At 42.3% G+C, this 23,822-nt stretch overlaps 1 protein-coding gene across 1 annotated transcript in view; it reads left to right on the top strand.

Annotated features, from left to right (window-relative positions):
- Nucleotides 1-23,822, top strand: part of SFI1 (SFI1 centrin binding protein) — a 597,461-nt gene that overhangs the window by 345,468 nt on the left and 228,171 nt on the right. Inside the window, exons 21-25 of the mRNA XM_086942824.1 lie at nt 5,031-5,127; nt 5,327-5,487; nt 15,320-15,394; nt 17,917-17,991; nt 22,283-22,459. Of these exons, the coding sequence (XP_086798950.1) occupies nt 5,031-5,127; nt 5,327-5,487; nt 15,320-15,394; nt 17,917-17,991; nt 22,283-22,459 (585 nt within the window). The remainder of the gene's footprint in view (nt 1-5,030; nt 5,128-5,326; nt 5,488-15,319; nt 15,395-17,916; nt 17,992-22,282; nt 22,460-23,822) is intronic.

Here is a 23,822-nt window from a genome sequence, read left to right as displayed (position 1 = left end):
AGGGATGCTACTCCCGGTATTTCCTGATTCCCAAGAAGGATGTCAGACTTCGTCCAATCCTGGATCTCGAGATCTTGAATCTCTATCTAAAACAAGAGAAGTTCAAGATACTCACCCTTGCGCAGGTTCTTCAAGCGCTGCTGGAAGAAGACTGGATGGTGTCGCTCGACTTGCGGGATGCGTATTTTCACATCCCAATCCTGAAGTCGCACAGGAAGTATCTCCGTTTTACGGTGGGGTCGCAACACTATCAGTTTGCGGTCCTTCCTTTCGGAATTACTACTGCGCCTCAAGTCTTTACCAAGGTGATGGCGGTGGTGGCAGCACATCTCAGAAGGTCGGGGATTCCAGTATTCTCCTATTTGGACGACTGGCTGATCAAAGTGGAGTCGTTAGAGAGAGTGCTCCAACATCTGCAAGATACAACCCAGTTGTTGTACAGGTTGGGTTTTTCGATAAATGTACCCAAGTCTCACCTGGTGCCCTCCCAGCGCATTCTGTTCATAGGTGCTGTACTGGACACAACTGTATGTCGTGCATTCCCTCCTCCTCAAGGGATTCGCGACATTCAGGAAATTATTCCTTTATTTTACAATGGAGCGGTCGTTCCAGTCCTGAAGGTCCTTCGCCTGCTCGGTCTGATGGCTTCATGCATTCTGTTGGTCAACCATGCACGCTGGCACATGAGGGCACTCCAGTGGTGCCTCCGCAGGCAGTGGTATCAGCACAACGGAGATCTCAGGGAGTCGGTGAGGATCTCCAGAGAAGCTGCAGCGGATCTGACTTGGTGGGGCGTGGAATGCAACCTGTCTCAGGGGAAGCCTTTTCAACTGCCTCCTCCGGTGGCACAGTAATAACGGATGCATCCACTCTAGGGTGGGGTGCTCATCTGGGGGATCTGGAGGTCAAGGGTCTTTGGTCTCCAGAGGAAAGGTTGCTTCATATCAACCTTCTGGAATTGCGGGCGATACGTTTGACGCACAAGGCCTTTCTCCCTTCCCTTCGTGGTCGCTCAGTCCAAGTCCTGACGGACAACACGACCGCGATGGGGTCGCAGTGTCTCAGCAGGGAGGCTCTGCGGCTCTGGTCCTGGGTTCAGGACCATCAGATTTGTCTGATGGCAAATCATCTGGCCGGAGTTCTGAACATTCGTGCAGACACTCTCAGTCGGCAACTGCCCGTCTTTTTGCAGTCTCCAGTATCCGATGCAAGGAGCCTTGGGGGACGCGTTTCAGTTGAGTTGGGGAAGACAACTCCTTTACGCGTTTACTCCCATACCTTTGATTCCTCGGGTTCTGAGGAAGATTCGCCAAGACCAGGCCCAAGTCATATTGGTCGCCCTGGATTGGCCAAGAAGGGTGTGGTACACAGATCTTCTCCACCTCTCCTCTCACCCTCCGCTCCGTCTCCCTCTCAGGGCAGACCTCCTCTCTCAGATGGAGGGACAGGTTCTACACCCCCACTTCCAGACATTACACCTTCATGCCTGGAGATTGAACGGGGCAATCTGAATTCCTTTTCTCTGCCGCACGATATGGTGGATGTCATATTATTGGCTAGGCGTGACTCCACTAAATCCATTTATTCCTACAGATGGTCTAAATTGGTCACCTGGTGAGGAGAGAAATCTGTAGATCCTTTGAAAGCCCATTTATCTGATATTCTCCAATTTGCTCTCTCTTTGACGCAGCAAGGGCTTGCTGTTGCCACAGTCAAGGGTTACCTCTTGGCCTTGTCGGCATTTCTATGTTTGCCGGACCAGCCGTCCCTTTTCAAATCTCCCGTAGTTTTAAGATTTTTGAAGGGTCTCACTAATAAATTCCCTCCTACTCCCTTTATTGTGCCTCAATGGGATTTAAATCTTGTCTTAACATACTTGATGGGTGCTCCTATTTAGCCCTTACACAAGTGTCCTATGAGACTTTTGACCCTTAAGACAGTCTTCCTCGTTGCAATTACCTCGGCAAGGAGGGTAAGTGAGCTTCAAGCTCTTAGCTCCAAGCCCCCATTCTTGACCATTCATGCTGAACGAATGGTTCTTAGGACCAGGGCTGATTTTCTCCCTAAGGTGGTGACTCCCTTCCACCTGGGACAATCCATTACCTTCCCTACCTTTTATCCTCCACCACACCCTTCCAAGGAGGAGGAGAGATTACACCGTCTGGACCCTAGGGGGGCGGTGAGCTTTTAACTGGACAGAACTAAAGACTGTCGAGTGGATGACCAGCTCTTCATTGGGCTTGCTGGCTGCAAAAAAGGAAGAGCGGTTCATAAAAGAACTCTTTCAAGATGGATCATCCTCTGTATAAAGATCTGCTACTCTTTGGCCGGTAATGAACCTCCAGAGGGTATAAGGGCGCATTCTACAAGAGCTAAGTCGTCAACCTCTGCATTGTCTAGAGGTGTTCCTGTAGAGGATATTCCACAGGAGGGGTTCCTCATGTAACGTGTGCTAATCGCACGATGGCTGGAGACCTACCCACTCCTACCGGGTCCTGGTAGCGCCACAAACCTGAGACATTACTCCAGCTCAGTTAAAGTGTCCCTACTATAGGGAGCCCGTCGGGTATTGCACCGCCGACCCGACGAGGAGCAGCCCAATGATGAAGCATGACACACGACAGGGTGTGTGAAGGCATTACAATCCAATGTTATGGATTCCAACTTTGACCTTGTCAGGTCAGGTTGGTTCTTAATTCTCTGTGTTCTGCCTTTCATTCTGGAGGAACAGCATAATCTTTTTGTTGATAAATGTACCTTGTGTTGGATGCACCATTAACGGCAGAGCATGTCCCGGGGATGCTGAACACCAGGGCGGACACCTTAAGCAGACTGAAATCTGCTTGCCATGAGTGTGAATTAGGCCAAAGCACACAGGATTACATCTTTTTTCAGTGGGAGAAACCAAAGCTGGATTTCTTTGCGTCCCCCTATACGTCAACTGACAGTTCTTCCAAGTTGAAAGCACCTTCGGGGTACGTGGGGGACTGCCTTTTCGATTGTATGATACAGCATATTTGCCTATGCTTTTCCACCGATTCCCCTCCTGCCGAAGGTTCTCAGAAAGATGAGGGCCGAGCACTGTCAGATAATATCTGATAGCTCTTGCGTGGCCACGCCAGTACTGGTAAACGGAACTACTTCTAATCGTAATGCGACCTCCCATTCGGCTCAAACCTATTCCTTCGCTTCTACCAATGAACCAGGGTCAAGTTCTCCATTCAGATCCCAGGTTGCTCAAATTGACAGCTTGGCTCCTGAGTTCCGAGAGTTTGGCCATCTGAATATTCCTGCAGATTGCAGAAGAATACTTGCTATAGCAAGGGCAGACAGTACAAATAAAACTTATTTCTTAAAAGAGAAAAGAATCTGTATTTTGTGTCGAACTGCTGGCATTCACCCCCCTCTCATCTTCTTCCGGAACAAATCTTAATATATCATTTGCACCTCGCACAATCGGGCCTAGCTCATGCCTCTATTAAGGTGATCTCGCTGCCATCTCTCGTTTCTGAAGTTCTCTGTGGTTCAAGAGGCTAGTTAAACAGCTCCTTAAAGGATTGTTCACAGAATTTCCTCAATGCAGTCTACCACCTCCAGAGTGGCATCTTAATGCAGTGTTGGGTTCAATCAATGAAGTCCCCTTTCTAACAAATACATAAAGCAAGACATTAAATACCTCTTCTGGAAGTTAGCCCTCAATCCCACCATCACCTCTGCATGTTGAGTAAGTGAAATTCAAGCTTCTACCACCCGAGAGCCATTTCTTCAGTTCAGAGAAGATAGGGTTATCCATCGTACTAACCCACAATTTATTCCTAAGGTCCCCTCTGGTTTTCACCTTAATGAGCTGGTAGTACTCAAATAATTTTTTCCAAATCCCCAAACAACGCCTAGGCGAGCACTTCATTCACTAGACATCAAAGGATGTTTGAAATTCTATTTTAAAGAGCCAAATTCTTTCGGAAAACAAACCAGCTAGTTGTCTTCTTCAGCACACCAAGGAAGGGTCTACCACTTACCAAACAGAGCATATCCAGATACATATCAAAGACTATTATTTTCAGTCATCAAAAGGCAGGATGACCTTTGAACTCTAGAGTACTGGCTTTTTCCACAAGAGCAATTTCCGCATCCATGGCATTGTTTGCAGGGGTTTAGTTGCCAGATATCTACAGAGTAGTGACATGGAAATCTGCACACACCTTCGGGCAGCATTACTGTTTGAATTCAGACGTCCTCCGAGATGCAGCAGTGGACAAAACGGTTCTACGACATCTTTTAATAAAGGTGAACTATCTTACCCTCCCACAATCACTTTTCAACCTGTTACACACATTTTTCGTTACTGTATTATGTTGGCTTATTTATGTTAGGATTTCACCACCTAACTGTGTATGTTGATTTCATGATAATGGTGTTAAGTATATTGATATATGTATACATTTATAAATATCTATGGAAGGTTTCTTTTCAAAATGTGCTAGTTACTTTTTGCTATTCTGATTCAAGCAGGTGAATCTAGAAAAGTTCCAATACTGGAGTAAGAAAATAAGTTACGTCCCTGTAACGATAGTTCTCCAATATTGGAATCGTTCATAGATTCACATGCGACCTACTATCCTAACCAGAGAAGCTTGACTTTATTTCTCTCAGTGTTGAACATTTGTATGCACTGGTGCTAATAAAAATCTGAGGCACTGCAGCTTCTCTCAGGAAGATTCCAGAGGGTGGTGTCATTTGATTGGTAGTGTTTTAAGTTTGGTCCTTTTTTTGTTAAGGACACTGATATGTTGCTAAACAAAAAGAGCCTTAGGCCTCTAGGATATATGTCTATTGTGACATTGCTTTTATAAAGTATCGGGGACTCCCATCTCTGGAAAGATCTGGAAATATTCCAATACTGGAGAAGTACAGTTTCAGTTAAGTAGCTTATTTTCTTATGTTATACAACTACTGTAGTCCCCTTAGTGATTAAGTTTTACTTTTTATCTTCGGTTTTTTTGGCTGATTGTTTCTGTTTTTCCTGAAAGGTACTGTCCCAATGGAGAGAAGTGGTTGCAATGCGAGTGTATAACAGACATCAAGAGGAGGAAATTGTGAGGGATGCAAAGCAGCAGCTAGACCGATGTGAGTATACAGAAACAATAGGCTCTTTGTCTCATATCATATGGGTAAAATCCAATTGCAATAGATGGACTGATTTAACTGTTGCTGTTGGTCACTGTGAAGATGCAGCTTTGGGGTGAAATCAAAGGTTCATCCATCTTTACTTAGGCCTGCTTGTCGTGGTAAAATGTCTCTAGCCTTCTGTTTTTGTACTGTGCAGTGTGCTTAAGGGCTAGCTTCCTCCACTGGAGAGAGTTCACTCAACGGGCCAAGATTCAGCGGGAAAAGATGGAGAATGCTGCAGTGCATCATAGGAAGAATCTTCTCCAGCAGTACCTGCTAAAATGGAAACAGTACCGTCTCAAGCAACTAAGGAAAATGGTGAGCCAAACCAGTGCTGGTATATTTTGTACTTTGTCCACAGATGTATTTTTGTGGCTGCTGTAAGCCGATAAGAAGCCTTCTGGATTAAACTGGCAGGCTTTTCCACAAAAGCTTCTTTAGTTTTGCTATATGCATTTAATTTCATAAGGAGTAATTTATTGGTGTTTCTATCAATCATGTTGAAATTGGCATCAAAGTTGAGACCTCTTATCAAGTCTTGCCAGGCAACTTTGGAAATTGATGTGGACAAGGATGTTTTATGAATGTTTCATTTATGTTTTTGTTAAAAAATGTTCCTTGTTTCATATTTTCTTCAAAAGTAGCATGCATGCTTTTTGGTGAAGGTGTTCCAAATACCATGCTGTGCCACAGAATGCACGTACATTGCTGAAAGCCAACATGGCACTTTACAGAACTCTTTAAGAAATGTTAGCAGTAGTGATGACTGACTGTCTACTTTAAGTCTGTCACCAGCTAGATCATGATCCCCAGCATTAGTTTTGAAATGATTAACAGATCATTGGCCTTACTTCTTTTAATGAAGTAACTAATTTCAGTGCAGGGCACTTGCAGTAGTTGAACCAAACAAGACCTCATGCTCTAGTAGACATTCCCAGAATTAGGATAATCCCACCCTTAATGTTTGTGGGAGTTCATAACCCACACAAGTTACAAGGTTTTGTGTGGAGGTGTCATGATATGAGTTAACAGCTCCCTTGCAGTTGCTCACCTTCAGGGTGCAATACTCCAAATTATGCATGTTACTTTTATTCTGCGGAAGGAAGGGTGGCTAAGCTCTCGGAACACTGCCATCACTTGGCAAATTACTTCTTGTTTCTGGAGGCTGCAATACGCATACGTGCCTGGATTCAGAATCAGAAGCTACATTTTCCATGAGGTCACAGAATTCTCAGTGTTTTGGAAATTTCAATGGCCATCGTGAAGCTATCATGTATACGTTCCATGTGGCCCAGAGCATCTTTGCTCGGCAGGCAGGATATTTTGTTGCTGCAGGCAGGAACTTGCTACCATACATTTGTGGAAATCCTTCGAGATTTTATTTTCCTTTTGAAAGCATGACTGGAAGTTGAAACTGGATACAGGGTAGTAGCTCAAGAACTTAATTCTGAAATGAACTTAATTCGATTAAATTACTGTGGCAGAGAATGAATAGATAGCGAATAGACTCTATGCTTCTGTTGCTCATTTGCCATTTGAAGCTACTTAAGAAATGGAAAGAACACAGACCATACAATCCTGACAAATGTATGCATTACAGTTTGGGAAACAATCCAAATGTACACAAGAACCACAAACCATGTAATCGAGAACCTATCATAGATATATTTAACCAGAGAAGAGAGAGTTATGAAATTAAAAGTTCAGCCAATCTCAGAAATATTCTTTGTTTCATTTCAAAGAGTGCCAGAGTTCTGCCAGTATACCAGAGAGTTTGAGGTTTTGAGTTATTCTGGAGGTATATCATATATTCTAGCAAGTATTCAATAAGTATTCATCAAAACATGGTAATAAAGGTGAATCTTAATTTTAGATGATCCACTCCGACCCAAGAAGATGACTGGACCCAGAGACGAGTCCGATATTGAGTCCCTTTATTTTATCTTTTGTCCCAATCCCTTTTCCTGGGTCAACTGCTACCCACCCTATTTCTAGTGTGAATGGTTGCCTGTGAATACAGCGAAGTGCCAAACTAATAATCGTTCAACATTGGATCCAGAATGGTTCCAGGCACACACAGCTTGACAGTATTGTCCTCCCATTGCATTATCACTCAAGGTCGCCTTGGTTGGCTTTGAGGTTCCCACTGATCATTTTCTGTCAGTTCTGCCTAGGCCCTCGCTCAAAAATGTCACCTGGAATATGTTTATGGACAGTTTGAGGATTATTTTTAATCAGACTTTAAGAACCGGTAAGCAATTTCAGGCTTTTAGGGGATCACAATGAATTATGAAAGAGGACGTGAAGTGTCTTTAGAAACTATTTTGGCTTTCTGAACCCATCTTTTCATTGTTTCTCTGGTTCTTAACATTGTTGCTAAGAATCTGGGTTTCCAGTTTGCTTGTCCTTCCACCTTATATTTTTTTGGTGCTGGCATAGATTGAAAGGTGTCGTGTAGAGGTAGAATTGGGTAACTAAATATATGATCCCATCGTGTCAGACTTGATGCATTGCCTAAGAGTTTACATGTAACAGAGATGCATTTGAAAATTTGAGTTGTGCTTTTTTTTATACCATGATGACCTCATTGAGGTGAAATATTTGGACTGAAAACTGAAGCTTATGGGAGAGGAAGTAACCTTACAGCCTGGGCTGCTAACTGTCGGGCTGGAGAACCAGGTTTGAGCTGTCTCAGCATCTTGTGATTCTGGGCACATCACTTAGTCTCCCTGTGCCTAAAAATGAATGTGACCTTGTGTAATGCAACTGGTTCTCATGTAAAGCGCTCCAATGCTCTTGAGCCAAGTTCACACTATATATAGCTGCATCCTACTGGTGGGTGTCCCTCCCACCTCTGACCACACCGCGCAGGCAACACAGATTTGTACACTTTGGAGGCACGTCCATCAGTGCCCCATGGGATAATATTGATTCATCCCTCAAAATGAATACATTGGAACTAAAGGTCGTCTAGCTGTGGGTATTAGCCTTCCTTCCTGTGTTCCAAGTTAAGCTGGAGATGGTGAACACAGTCAAAACCTCATCCCTCATTTACATAAGGTAACTATGACTCCCCCCTCCCCCTCAGCTCTGCTGGCTACCCGCAAACCCATGAGAATGCAACGTTTCTCTGGACATGTTCCCCCCTGCTCTTCCACATGCAGCTGCTCTGAGCCAGAGAAAAGAAAACCTAAGCAGTCATCTCCACTAGCTAGATAATTATGAGCTAAATTAGTATGTCTTCAACACAGAACCTTAGGGTGTGGTTGTGGCATATCCTTTGGCCCATGGAAACCGGTGTTCTGTTTACAATGTGGAAATGTGAGGGCAAGTCTAAGGCCAGCGCACAGACAAAATTAGGCAGGGCTGAAGATTGAGCCCAGTGGGCTCTTGAGTCTCTAGCCACTGCTGAAAAGGGCTCTGGCTTGACCGATCATCCATCAGCATAGGACCTTGCCTAAAGTGCAGCCCCTTTATACAGCCGAAGGGAGCAGTGGGGTCAATATTTCTTCCCACTCAACAAAAAAATAGCTCCTCTGCCTAGAGCCTGCTAGGTACGTCCAAAGTGAGCTCTGAGTTCATCACCACTTTACATTCAGTTCAGGGCCTGTCAAAGACCAGTTTCTGTATCTAGGGTGTATTTTTGTGATGAAATCATGTTTTGAGTAGTTTGTGCCTCTTCTTGAAGTTGTACCAGGGTCATGTTATACTTGCTCCACTCTTCATTGAATATGCTCCTGCTCACTGAATGATATCCGTTATATTTACAAAGTTTCATTTTAGTCCTTTCAGATAGGACCGTTTATTCTTTTAACCACAGACAAAAGCTAGGTTTGCCCTATTGTGATAGACGTAAAAATGTTGCACTCTTTCAATTTAATTTTATACAACAATAGTCAAAACACAGTAAGCAAAGAAGTTGGGCATCCATCTCATCAATAATGCTGCAAAGCAAAACATTCACCAGGACAGTCCACTATTATTAAATGTCTATTCTCTTATTGCATTGTAAGCAGTGGTCATTTTATGGTCCGATATCCTGGTCATATGTATCAGTCTGGTCTCTCATGAGACTTCGTCTGGTTTTGTGGGATATGCTCTGGATCTGAATCCGTTCCACACAATAGTACAACTCAATAATTCCTAAGGAGTCTGGGTACAAATCTAAAAACAAAAGATGTCTCCTAAAGGAGTAGTTCAGTTCAAATCACTTTATTTCGGCCACCAGGGCCATAAAAGTACAAACATTATATATATATATATATAAAAAGTAAGACGTACTTACAAAGTACTCTAACAAGACAAGTTAAGAAGCATAAATACAGTATGGCATGTTGTGTAATAAGTGCACAATAATTCATGATTAAATCATTAACTGTCTAAATAGAATAAAATATACACAGCTTCCTAAAATAAAAGATGAGATTGCCATCATAACAGGTAGTTATCAGAACAATTAAACACATATATCCTAACGATACACTTAAATAAAGTCAAGTAGATTGGTGACGAAGAACCTTGCTGCGGAGCACCAAACATGGCACCTAGAAGTTTGAAGATGGAAATAGCTATTACTGGGCAGGAATCTGACCGGAGGATGCTAAGGGCAGTTTGATGGGTCTGTACTCCTAATAGCCTGCATCTGAGTGCTAGCCAAGTGTGCCAGGGGAAAATATACCCTGGGCATACAAGCAAAACACAGGGAATACTTTCTTCTGTGAAGTTGCAAATAGTGCAATAAGTGTCTCCTCTGCCATCCTACCCAGAAGTAAACACTCTAAGAGGTAGAATACCAATTTGAAACTGGAAATATAATTTCTTATGCAGTAGGGCAGACACAAAATTCTAAAATGGCTCTAACCCGCAAGTTGGCTTTATATCAATAAAGTTGTTAGCCAGTTTAAGGTTAGCTGCTCTTAGCGAGCGATTCCTTCGACACCACCAGTGTCCAGCAGTGTGTTTTCAGGATGGCCTTAGATGGAAAGCAATGGAAGTTGGATTATCCCATAGATCATGCAACCCTAGCGAATACAATGTTGACTTCATATTCGAAAGCCAAGGATATTTATGTTTTAGATCAACCTTCATAACGTCTTTTAAACTTTCCACTTAGTGGGCAATTTTGGCAGTGTTCTATAGACGTCTCCAATACAGATGGGGCCGTATTCTGATTTCCATCAACATTCCTGAAACTCCCAAGTCACTTAACAGTGGATGTGACGGGGTACTAAATGGAAGGGAAACAATATTTCTGAGGGATTTATTCTCTGTTCTAATAAGATCGTTGTGTTTAGAAAAAGCCCATTGTTCAGTTCCATATAAAGTGGAATCCAAAGCCCTAGCCTTGTAGATCTTGAGCACCGGCGAAATGGGTTTGGTATAGGATATAAAAAATTCATCAGTATCGCACACAAAATCTGTCCGAGTTTAGTAGTTGCCTTATTGATATGGAGACGCCAGCACATTCCCTTTGTGAGTGTAACCCATAGATATGCAATGGAATCGACCATTTTGAGAGGTACTCACCCCCCCCCCCCCCCCCCCCCCCAGCATAGAGTGCCCTTGAAAGATTTGTGTTGGTTAAAAATCGTCAATTTCGTTTTAGAAGTGCTGATCTCCAGGCCCTGTGCGGCACAACACTCATTAAAGCGAGTCAAAAGTTTCTGAAGCCCACACGGAGTCTTGGAGAGCAACATGGTGTCATTCGTGAAGAGGATTGGAATTTTAATACATGCCAGAGATAGAGCGTCCGCTTCCACTTGTGTTAAAAAATGAACAATGTTGTTATTAAAAAGTGAAAAGAAAGTGGGAACCAGGACACAGCACTGACAAACACCTTTACAAACAGGTATCCTTTCCATCAACTGGGCCCAGCTGCAATTGCATTGACCAGAACTAAAATATAATATGACCAGGTCTCTATATCAGAAATAAATATGTCTGCTGGGATGCCATCTGGTCTGGCCGCTCATCGGCGCAAGACAGAGTTAAGAGACTGGGCAATGTCCGCAATATCCAACATCGGATTGGCATCTGTATTAATCCGAGAGATAGTATTGGACGTCACCTTAGTTGTATCAGTAAGGTCATCAGAGTGGAGATTGTGATAATAGTCAACCCAGGCAGGCAACATTATCTGAAGGGTTCAAAAAAGGCATCTCCTGAAGGAATAATTTTACGAATAGTCGGAGGATTTGTAAATATAATATCCCATCCTACTGCCAAATTGATAGTACATACAATTATATCCATTAGTTGTTCATCTAGAAACAAATTATAATTGGTTTACATCTTTAGTATAACCGATGTATGCATTTATTTAACAATCCATCTTTGTTTAGGGTCAAGAACACAGCACCTACCCAATGTCTCAAAAGATCAAAGATGACAAAGCTATCATGTAGTCCAAGTTGTGACCCTTAACGGGGTAGGCGACCACTCAGCAAAAATATTAATATTCTTCCAACCCTCCAAGAGTCCTTTCCTTGTAAAAGGGTTTTAAAGTTCATACAGGTGCGTTTGTAGTGGTCAGTATGTCAACGTTTCAGTCTCCAGGCAGCTAATGAGTACTTAACACCAACTTCAGGACAAAGTGTCACACAAAACCTTTGTTAAAGACACCTTGATGAAGCCTGTCTTTGAAATAGGAATTAATCAAGGAGCTTAAAATGGTTTGAAGCCTACAATGTATCAAACAAACGTCATCAAAGTGAAGTTATAATTTAAGGCAGAATGTACTGTGTGTCCTGATCAGTGGGATCAATCACTATCATCAGTTTATGAAAATCAAACTCAACAACAGTCAAGCATAATAACTTCTAGCCCTCCTTAGAACAATCGAGCATGGGGAAGTATAAGCATTGTAACCACCCTAAACAATGTTTCCTCTGTGGTGTCTAGACCATGCACTGCATTTAATGGTTGACATTTTTTCTGTGTTCTCAAAAACATCTACTTTTCAGATTTAGCTTACGTTTTCACTATGGAGAGGGGATCTAACTGACTACAATAATTAATAACTTCCTTTTGCAATTTTTTACATATTTTTAAAGCTGGCATTTTGTATTTCTGCCGTATACTCACCCCACATGCTCTGGATTGGGCAGACCTCCCCCAGTAGTAAAAAAATAATATTTGAAAACACAATGGTAATCTTAGCTAGGAAACTTTTATGTTTTTCTTGACATGTTTCATACATCATGTCTGCTGTAAGAGGATCTGATATTTTATCCTTGCTATTATTTTTGAGACTGTCATTTTGTGTACACCACTGCATGTAGGGATTTTGGGTTGTTTGCAGTGCCTGATATTGGTAACGTGAAGGTAGTTAATCCTGTACTGTTTGTGTGGGTTTTGGGTTTTCTTTAATAATGCTGCTGCCTCATCTCCGTTTAAGTTCTGTTCATCTTATATCTTGTATTTGTCGTACAGCATGATGGTAAGTCTATTATACATGTCTTTCTTTTGCTTTGGCAGAGATTGGTAAATTATCTCCTTATTTATATCTCCTTTGTACGCACTTGATATGTTGCATTTTTTACTGGGAGTGAGTGTGTATGGCAGTCGGGGGGCGTGGAAGGACTACGGCTGGTCCTATTAGCATTAGATCTGGTAGCATAGTTGTGGTCTGATGTGGAATGGCATTCATTTAAAGGGCCTTCTAGGTGTATTCAGGCATTCTTGGTGGATTTTTCGTAGTATCGCTTGCCAATGTTTGTCAATTTTGCGTGTACTAATGCCTTTGTAACTCTTTGATACTATTAGATGAGTCTTGCTTTGCTACTTTACATAGAGTGCCCAATAATATCCTCTGAATCTATCGGTTTTGTCTTTTCCGTCCTTGTTCTGTGCTTTATAAGGCTTCTGTGGGTGCAGCTGTTTTGTGGGTGCATATGGTGGGGGTTTCTCAAGGGATGTTGGAGCAGTTGGATATAAAAGGTACAACAATCTGTGAGACCTTTCAATCTTCTGATGCAAATGGGCAACAACCTTTTCCACACTCCATTCTATACCATGTGAACCCAACATTAACTGACTGTAAATCAATTTTAAATTCCTCCATTGGTTCTCATGTAGACGACATCTCATTATCTTGCGAAAGTATAATGATTTTGTAATGTGTGCATGGCAAAGCAGCTGGCTCTGCCTTTAGCTCGCAAGTCATTATTATTGTGTAACACTTGGATTGCTATTAATGCCAATTCATTTATTTCATCCTGTTGGCGCTATAATAAATGCTATCGAATCTCTGTTTCTTTTTTTAGTTAGGTGAACGGTATGTAATATTTCCATGCATGCTCTTTCCGGAGTTCTGGGAATAAAGTGTACAACTGTCCATGTGACTGGACCACTCAATCTATATAAACATTTTTTCACAGTCTTCTGAGTTTTCCTTGGCCTGAGGGCAAAGGGCCCTTTGAGTCACACACGGCAGTTAACGTCTGGTCTGTGGGCACAGCGTGTGGCGCTTCAGGGCAACAAAGCACCGTGAAACACTCATCTGAGGTGTTTGCTTGGGATGCTGTCTTCGTAGAGTGTGCCCCCAGGCGAAAGATTCACACACTGCGTGCCACCATGTGTCAGTCCTGGTCTCTCATGGGACTTCATCCTGATTCCCCACGTGGGATGTGCTCAGAATCTGAATCCAGCAGGTTGTGGAGGGGTGAGTTCAGCTGTCGCAAAGGTCTCACTGGACTTAAAGTCACTGCCTTATGATGATGTGCAGCACAGTAGACACTGCTTCCCAAATTAAGACAAACACGCTCATAGGTTCAAAGTAGCCAGATCAGGTTTCATGTGAGCATCACTGCTGTATAGCAAGAGTTAAAGCTCTCCCTCATCTCTGCACAAACAGATATATATATATATGTCTGTATATATATATATATATATATATATATATATATATATATATATATATATATATATATATATATATATATATATATATATGATCAAGATCGCGATTGAAACGCATCTGAGGCGGACACTTGTCTGTTCTATTTGGTGAAGAATAAATTGCATGATGAAACTTTAAAACCAGCCTTCGTACCTTCTTGAAGTTCATCCTGTTGTGGTCTGTGCCTGCGCCCTCCCTCCGTGGACTTGGAGGACATTTGCAGATGCAAATGTTGCAGTAGTTTATTGTAAGAGTCTCATCATCTTTTGGGGCTTCCAAGTCTGAGAGCATTTGCTGTCCATTCAGGTAGGAGTGGGTGCTCCACCCGACTGTGTTCTTGTTATATTCATGGCTTCAGGTTGGGGCGGATGAGTGAATTTACAAACTGACTTGATTTTGACCAGACTTGGTTTTGGTCCGTGTAGTATCTAGAAAACTAAGAATACATTTTTTGAGCCACTGCTCAGGCAGAGGCACGTTGTGGGAATTTGCTGTTATCACAGCTGACACTCAGAATAGACACACAAACTATAATGAAAATAGAAAATGATAAATATGGAAGGGGTGCCAGCTGGTCTGTTTGTAGGACAGCCTCATGTATTGCCTTTACACATGCTGTAGTATATGTTCTAATTTCTATCCACAATATGGGATTTAATTAATCCAGTTGTTGTTTTAATATGGCAAGCGATACAGTATTGTGAAAACTAGCACATCTTGTTTCATTATTTCCTATATGACCAGATTTTTCATTTAATTCTATGGCCTTGATCTGTCTCACTCCTAATGATGTGACTCATTCTGGTCAGGTGATATTCAATTTAGATCTATTGTTTAATTTTCAACTTAGATCACACTCTGGAGCAGGTTTTGGTAGCAAATATCTGAATAGTTTCACTCTACAATGTTTTTTGAATGTTTGATGTGCCTGCGCTGCCTGGTAATGGAGGAAATGATTTGGCAACTATTTAAAAAAAAGAACATGTTCAACCCTCATCGGGCACATGTTGTTTGAATGGATGATAGATAACATTGGGGGGTGTTGAAGAAAAACTCCATGCTCCAAGCTAGTGAAGCACTAAAATCAATGATAGTTGAGAAAGTTAAAGTAGATTCTGCAGTAGATAGGAAAAATGAGTGAAGGTGAATTTGACTTACCTGATGGTACTTTTTGTCATTCTATTTGCATGCACCTGCAGTCTGAGTTATGAAGGATTCAAGAGATGAATAATTATGTTGTTCTTATTACAGCTGCTGCAGAGCCGTGGCGAGTGGCTAAAGGCCCAAAGAATCAGCCGGTCTTCCTTCTGCTGGTGGAAGAAACAGGTACATGAAACTTAACCCACACCTGATGGTGTGCAAATGCGAAGTGGAGAGAGATGTTTTGGTTTAGTGGTGTATGGAGGGTTCGGTAACTGGGTGTAGATTGATGCGTTAATATGATGGTGTTGTGTTGAATTCTCAATTTATGTACAGCAGGTCAGGCATCTGCACACGTTGCTGCTACCAAAATAGCTTCGGTGCCTTGGCAACGTTGTACTTAGATATCTTTCTTTACTCTGGATTTGTCCGTTTTAATTGAGAAAATCTTGGTACTTTTAAGGATATATTTTGAAATTGATTTCCCAACTTCTCATCCTAATGATTGGGCCAAGGATAGTATTGGGGTGCATACCTTTTCCCTGCTCACGCACCCTAGAAAATCTGTTTAGTAGATCACTACTGATCCCCCTCAACTCTCTTGATTATATGTGAAATGAACATGTGCATGCTGGATTACATGTAAACAAGGGAACAAGAGTATCCAGGTTGAGGGTCACCACCTATGTGCATGTTTTTCCAACGTTGAGCCTGATCCATATGATTTGTTGTAGTTAGAATTGCCAGTCTGCTCTCTTCCTACCAGTTCCCATGAGATCCACTTTCCCTTTGGAATTCTTTAAGTCAAGTAGACTGCCTGTCTTTGAATCATCATTCTGAGGAAGGGCCATTTGTTCCACTTGGCTGAAACTGAACTAGTTCCAGCAGCTGAAGGTACAATACTTGATTAGTGACTGATGCCTCAATGTAAGGCAAATCCTTTGCATGAAGGTATGGGCTACCTCCCTTTCTGGGGCTTTGTGCTGTGAACAACAGCTGTATACTTGGAATCCAGAAGAGGAAGGTGACAGTTCCATGGAGCAATGGTCCCCGTGGAACAGAAAAGGAAATACTCCTTGCATGTTTGAGACTAACATTGAATTTAAATGTGCATTGGGCTGAGCCAAAAGTCCCTATGACGACAAATTAGCTGGCCCTTTCAGAATGTTTTCTTTACTTGAAATAGCTCTGACACACTGGCATTAGAAAAGGAGAGGATCAGAGATGGACACATTGGCTGTCTTCCTTTTAAGGACTATGTATCTAAGACTGTGGTGAAGATCTATGCTTATGAACCCTGCTGAGATGGAGATAGACTGCTCTTCATGCTTAGAATGTGCTGTGTAACACTAGAGCCTTAGATACAGTATGTCCATACTGTTGTAATGTACTTTGCACAGCTAAGTCGGACTGAAGCCATAGCAGCTTCAGTGTCCAGATAGATTCAAAGAAATGAACAGCCCGCTCGCTGAAGCACATTGCAGGCATGAGGCCAATGTGAGTTTGCTAGAATTACTTCATGTGGTCGGCTGTGAGCTCCAGCTCGACTAGCATCTGCGAGTCCGCGTGCCAGCAAGATGACCACAAGGGGCAAAGCTGCAAAAATGCTGTTGCATCTCCAGGGCACATATGCAGTTCCCATTGAGTCACTTGCTGCTCCAGTTGAAAACCCTCTATTCAACAACTGTCAAAGGATCAACCACCACAGAGGTCACAGTGGCATCATAAGGCCCTTGCCTGCAGCACTACTAGGTGCAATCCTCTGTCCCAACCATCTGTATTCCAGATAGACTTGGCTCCTACAAAGGGTAGTAAAATAAGCATACCGTGTACTCCCCCCCCCCCCCCCCCCCCCCCCAGGGGACAGGCACTGCAATTGCATGTGCTAGATTAATTTCCATTGCAGTTGTAGCCCTGATTTCCCACATGTACCATCTCCTTGCCGGCCACATGAAGGCTGTACTATATTCACTAAGATAACACAAAGTCATAAAACATCTTGAAAATATCAGTCTTTTTGCTAATGTTAGTAAAAGTCAAAAATCTTTTGGGAAATGTTATTTAAAACTCTATGGTGTATATAGCCTTTACAAACAACTAAACAGGTCAACGATAACTATCAAGGTTCCTATAGACCTTGACAATATGTAAGTATAAACCTCCAAACATTATAATAAAGTATAATTATGTGCAGGCATTTGACACGTGATAATTTGAAAAGGACAAAAAAACGAAATAATATAGAGAGCCCCTTAGAACTCTTGTGGAACCAGGACCAACAGCCAAAGATATTTCCTCAAAATACAGACACCGCCAATGCTATATCAAGGCTATATGCATTGCCACCCATCCAGGCACTGATTCAGTGGCATATAGAAGAAACCAGTTATTCATTCTCAGTAAAAGCTAGATGGACTGAGAGGCCTTCAAAGGTCTCTAGGCCAACATACCCTGCAAATAATGTTTGGTATGCATTGCCAGAACTATGTGTTCCACATTCCTGCAGTTGTGGCATCTACTTCCTTTTCGATTTAGGTCCATGGGCATTCTGTTGTGGGTCTCCGTATCGGAACTGCGCATGCCGTTACATGCCTATAAAGTACCTTAGCAGCCCTTATTCTTCTGGGTGGCATAGTGTGCTGGTATTCATTAATAAGGGGGACATATGTTTGAGGCTTGATGAGGATGGTTTTTATTTTTTCTTTCAGGTTTTGGAAAAACAGTGCGAGAGGAAGCTAACAGTGCGTGCGCTCTGGCACTGGTCCTTGTCACTTCAGGGCAAGGTAACACAGACTTACTATTGTGCTTGAAACACACACAATGTCATTCTTATATGATGGGGTGTGCACTGAGTGGTTTTTGTTGCAGAGAATGCCTCTGCTGTTCAATGTCAGGAACTTTGATATTTGTTGTAATGTATCTGCTCTTCATGTCTATATCGGTGTTCAATGTCTTGGAGAGTTTATCCCCTATTTCTTTTTCACATGTGCCTTTACTCATTTATTCTAGTTATTTATTTTGCACCCTTCAGGGACAAAACCTTGAGTGAGAGCCATTTTCAGATTGAAAATCCTCGTCCTCCTCGGGACCTGAAGTTGGTTCTGTGAATGGTCAGCATAGAGAGATCACACAACTGATTGGACGGCTTGGGCAGTACTTGATGATGTTACGAGTTAGATAGCTTTTCCGACGGGCAACCAGTTCAGGGCTCCCTTCAAAAAGAGTCTGTCCTATTCTGAAGGCCAAAGATAACCCCAATTGACTGGTGCTTTAGGAGGCATCCCTACAGGGTGTTTCGATGAACAAGTTGGAATTGATCGGGGCTTTGACCACCAAATGATGGGAATCTACTGGTAGAAAGTGAAGAATACTGCACAGTTTAAAAAGAAAATACCTTTATTAAAGTAGGTGTTTCCGTACAATAGGAAAACAAGAGTAAGCGTACACGCATTTATGTATTTATAGTGGCACCTCTCTCATCATCGTAAGCCTTCTAGATGTTTTACAAAGGTGTTGCCTCTTACTTACCGAGATATTACAACTTTTAACCAATATATAGACAATTTTCCTCTTGCTGGTCCAGTCTTTACAGATTTGGCATTGACAGATAATGAGCTATCCTTGTGCAGGAGTATGTAATGATCAGTGTGTTGGGGTAGGACTATGACCATCTGTGCTAGGTGACCCAGCAGCTATTGATCACTTAGTATAATGAGCAAAAGTCCTATGCCATTCTGGATGATCCCTAGATGTCTTACTGTATCCGACTGCTTAGTCAATATTCCTAAGGTAGGTTGTTGGAAAATGGATAGAGCATGAGTAAAGGTGCTGTAACCACAATCATTATCTCCTTTTCAAATAAATCAGATGGACCTTACACCTATGTTGCAAAGTGACCCCTTTATAGTGGTCATCCCCAGTTTTCTATTTTTTTGGTACTTACCTATTGGTAATCTTGAACTCTAACCTTAGGATACCGATACTCAGCGCCCAGTTTATGTGGTCTGGCACTTAAAATCTGTTGAAATTATCTTACAACTTGATTCGCACTTTTAAAGCTCATAGAAGGCCATAGTACATGGTGTAGAAATATACACATTACATGGAAAGTTACTAGCGGACTGCAGCACCTTTTGTGCCATACACTACAGTGAAAACATGGCCTACCATGTGTAGCCTCACAGCAGCAGCAGCTTGAACCCTGCTGCCCAGGCCTGCCAAAATCACAGTTTTGACAAGCAGGGAAACCTGATTTTAAATAGTAAATAATTCACCAAGCACACCTTGCTGCCCAATATATTTAAGTGTTGATCATGTGTGATATTATGAATGCCATTGTCACTGGCCAGACTTTAAGTGGCACATAAGAAAAGTGGAAGTATTTATTATACAGTTTAGTCTATAACTGTTGACTTTACCAGCTACAGACATATTTGAGAAACACCAATCTAATGATAAAGTCTCTTTTTTGTTAAATATATGTGATGGTAACTTTTAGAAAGTTACCTTTACCCTGCCTGAACCTGCTGAAAAATAATTAGCATAAGCTCTCTAGCAAATACCCAACCTGTCCTTGTCCTGAATATGTGTAATAAAAAAGTTGTGGAAACTGCTCCCAGGGCAGGGACAATAGAGTTGGATTGGGAGGTGTTTTCTTCCCCTCGCAAGGACCCCAGTTGGGGTAGACCTAGGAATTGAATTTATGGGGGTCTTCCCTCTTGTAATTAAATGTTACAGAACACTAGGAAATTGCCCCTCTTTTGTCCCTCAAGTTAGGCTGGCACCAAACTCAGCAGAAAGAAAATTACCCCACAACTGGTTTTGAGTGACCACAGAGGAGGGGACTTCTCATTCCACTGGCCGCACCTCAGGTTGTTCTCATAGGCTTTGTCCAAGGGGAGAAGAATTTGCTTATCCTGAATATTTAAAGTGAAGGGCTCTGTTGGATTTTTTGCAATAGCTCAAAGAGTAACTGCTGAAAAAGTGGACAGTGTTACCACTGGAATATTTTACCTGATTGTTTAGAGAGTACTCCAGATTCACCACCTACTAACCATTGCCAGGCATAAGAGTGGTACCCCCAAGGCACCTCCTCAAAAACATTTCTAGGCTTGCCATAGATCAGAAGAGGCCATGCCTGCTGTCTGTGAACTAGGAGGAGCCCTTAAAGACTGAATCTGCTTCCTCATGTACCAACAACATAGAGGTGGGCTACAAGGATCAGTTGGCTGACTCCCTGTGTGGCTACATGGACACAATGGGCTTTTTCCTGGAAATCCCCAGCTGACCAGGCGCAACTGGACTTTGCATTTGACCTCTGCCTGATACCCTGCGACTGTAAGTGCCCTACCCTGATGCAAGGGGGCCTTAAAAGTGTACAACTGTGGTTGTTTGGGCATCAGAAGAAAGTATGGAAACTTTGAGAAACTTATCCTCCAGAGCTCCAGCAGAACCTGCAGGAAAACTAATCGACCAGCAGTTCCATGGTGTCTGTTTGAATTTCAGCTTCACCAAGTTCAATGCTTCCAGCACCTCAGAAAAAACGCTAAGTCTCATTCTGCATTGGAACTTAAAAAAACTTCTGCAAGAAATCTCTGATATGTCAGAGCTCCAGCTGATCCAACCGGCTTCAAGTATCTGGTCTTCAAATTCCACGACTGCGCTACAGTTCAGCAACAGCCTGCTCAGGGAGGTTTTTTCCCCTCAAAAAGTGATAAAGTCCTTTACTTCATTGAACATTTTGACTTTCAGACTTTCACCACGACCACTTGTTGTATGTGACCAGGGCTCCCATCAGCCAACCTCAAATTGCGCCTAGTTCTTGGTCTACCTCTTCCATCCACTGTCATAGGCGCTTTGCATTTTTTATACACTATTTCTATTTAAATCTTTAAAAAGTCATTTCTCTGGTTTCCCTTATTGGAGTTTTGAAGTTTTTATTTTCTACTCATAAATATTTTTTATTGTGTTTTGTGTGATGTTTGCTTCTGTGTATGCATTGCTTAAATATTCTACACATTGTCTTTGATATAAGCCTGAATTCTTTCTGTCATGTTACCAGGGATTGAACACAGGTTATTTTATTTAGTTTGTGGACATATATCCTTTGACATGGACATTTTTCTGCTCCAAATACTAATCCATTTTCCTACAACCTCAAAATCGAATTTGATTACACCAGGATAGGAGTGGAATTCAAGTTGTTCATTAAAAAGGGTGGAACAAGGGTCTGAGATAAATTGTAAAACGAATCAGTTGGGGGCGGGGGGGTCGAGGACCTTTGTGGGACCCCACAATCGACTTACAGGAGGAACCCTCAAGGTACGAGGCAGTTCAGCATATTGTCTGATCAGAGGCTTTAGCAAAAGTGACACAGATGAAACGCACCCCAGCAAGAGTGAATGGGTAACCGTGTCAGAAGTTAATGATGAATCAAACATGACCAATAGGGGAAAGCTTTCCTGGTCTACGGTTGCAAGTAAATTGTCCCATATCTCCACCTCTTTCTCTCCCATGCCTTGAGTGAAAACCTAACTGATGGAGAGCCATTACGTTGTAGTCCTCCAAATAAGCCCTTAGGTGTACATTTATTGCTTTTTCCTTAAATCATGGTCACACAGCACAATTGCACAGTCGGGCAGACGTTGCTACGTAGAATGGAGTCTAACCAGCACTTTTTCAATAAGTCTGTGATGATTGTCTGTTTTAAAAGATTGAGAGACAACACCTTTGTATAAAGACGGATTGAGTGCCTTGACCAAAGATCTCAGCTTTTTTTAGGTGCTAGAGCTAGAAGAGATTATTCCTGCCTGCACGTTGATTTCAGGGCTAGCTGTGAGTTTAGACCTGAAGTTAGAAGAGATGATCCTTCTTTTGATAGCAAATTGAAATAAAGGAAATTATATGACTGTGAAGCCATACAAAACCCTAGGCAGACTCCAAAAAGTATTAAAAAGTGAAGCCAGTGAATATCCTTGTTCTAGTTGTGTTTATATGTATTTGTGTTATGGGGTCTCTAACTGTATTGATTCATTAATGAGGATTATCCTCACTTACAAGGTTGTCTTTTGGCAGGTATTTGATGGTTGGGTGCACTTTGTTATGGAACAACGTCGGAAGAAGGCACGCATTGCTCAGGCTGTGGAGCAGTACCGCAGTGATCTTTTGCAGACTGGAGTCAGAAGCATCCTACAATATGTGTCAGGGATGAAGCAATTCCGTGGGCAGCTAAGAACTCAACATCAAGTGCAGGTGAGAATCGGATATCAGCTGAGTAGCAAGGAAAAGTTTCTGCTATGTAACGGACAGACATTTGGCTTTTAAATGTTGCCATCTTACAGGTTATGCGGTGGCACCGTAGCGGTAATTCTAGAAAGAACAGCAGTAGGTTAGGGAAATGCATTAAGTTAAGTTATTGTGGGTAGAGTAATTGCTGAGAGTGTGCAATATACGGATGCTGACATTTCTGTTCACTTGGGGTGAACAGCTGGGGTCCATACTAGGAAGAATGTGGCCAGTGCTGAAGGGCAGTGCTAGGGATCATAAATGGTAATACAATGATGAGAGGGTTCGAAGCATGCCACACTCACCTAATTAAAAAGCATTGGGGCACCTTCCATCAGGCAACGTGTGTCGTAGAGGAGAATCCTGAAGTTTTGCTCAGACGTTTACCTACCTATGTCATTGATCGAAGATGAGGCTCCCATTAGCATCTCAGCCCTTGATTAAGAACTGTAATGAGACAATTAATAAATAACCAACACAACAAGATGATGGACAGAGTGCTGAAAGTTCTTCAACCGCTCACCCCCATTCAAGAGATCTGGGCTTAATCCATTGTTCTTTTGCTCACTATGCCACCCCAATTTGGACCCAGCCATATGCAAATCAGTCTTTACCCTGCTCCTCACGGGAACACTCCAGCCTGAACCACCAGGCCCTCCCTGGACTGTAAACAAGCATCCTGGGACCGCTTTCGCAATATCACCCCCCCACCAGCCAGGCTAGCTTGAATACAGTGTTATCCTGAAACCGGTCCCAGGATGCTTGTTTTCCGGTCCAAGGATGACCGGGCCTGGAAGTTCGAAGTGGACTGTTCCCATGGGGAACATGGTCAAAACTAATTTGCGTATGGCTGGGTCTAAACTGGAATGGTGTAGCACGTAAAATAATGATGGATTAAACCCATATCTGTGACTGGGGATGGATGTTAGACACTGTTCAGCATTCCGTTCATCATCTTTGTGTCTCAATTAATAAATAAACTTTGCTTATAAAAGGCAGCATTTTTTAACCGAATAGCAAGTTATATTGCTATTGACTAAAACCACCAATGCTTTATCTCTTTAAATTAAAAATGTAAGGAAATCTAGCCCCCCCAAAAGGATCAGTCATACAGTTGTCTCTGTTCACAACTTTCTTTTCCTGTTCTAGATTTTGGTCTGGGTGCTTTTGAGCTCACTCATCATCTTTAGATGCTTTCTTGATGACCATGATTTTTTCCCTGAGGTGGGTGCCTTTTAACCTCAAGGTATTAATTCACTGCTGTCTAGTTCCTGAGTCACCATGGAGACTCTCTTCAACAAATTTCATTCTTGTAGGGAAATTAGGCTTG

The sequence above is a fragment of the Lissotriton vulgaris genome, chromosome 11 (assembly GCF_964263255.1).
Source record: "Lissotriton vulgaris chromosome 11, aLisVul1.2, whole genome shotgun sequence".
NCBI lineage: Eukaryota > Metazoa > Chordata > Amphibia > Caudata > Salamandridae > Lissotriton > Lissotriton vulgaris.
The sequence above is the reverse complement of the archived record's forward strand: the minus strand, read 5'-3'. Positions and strand labels throughout refer to the sequence as shown.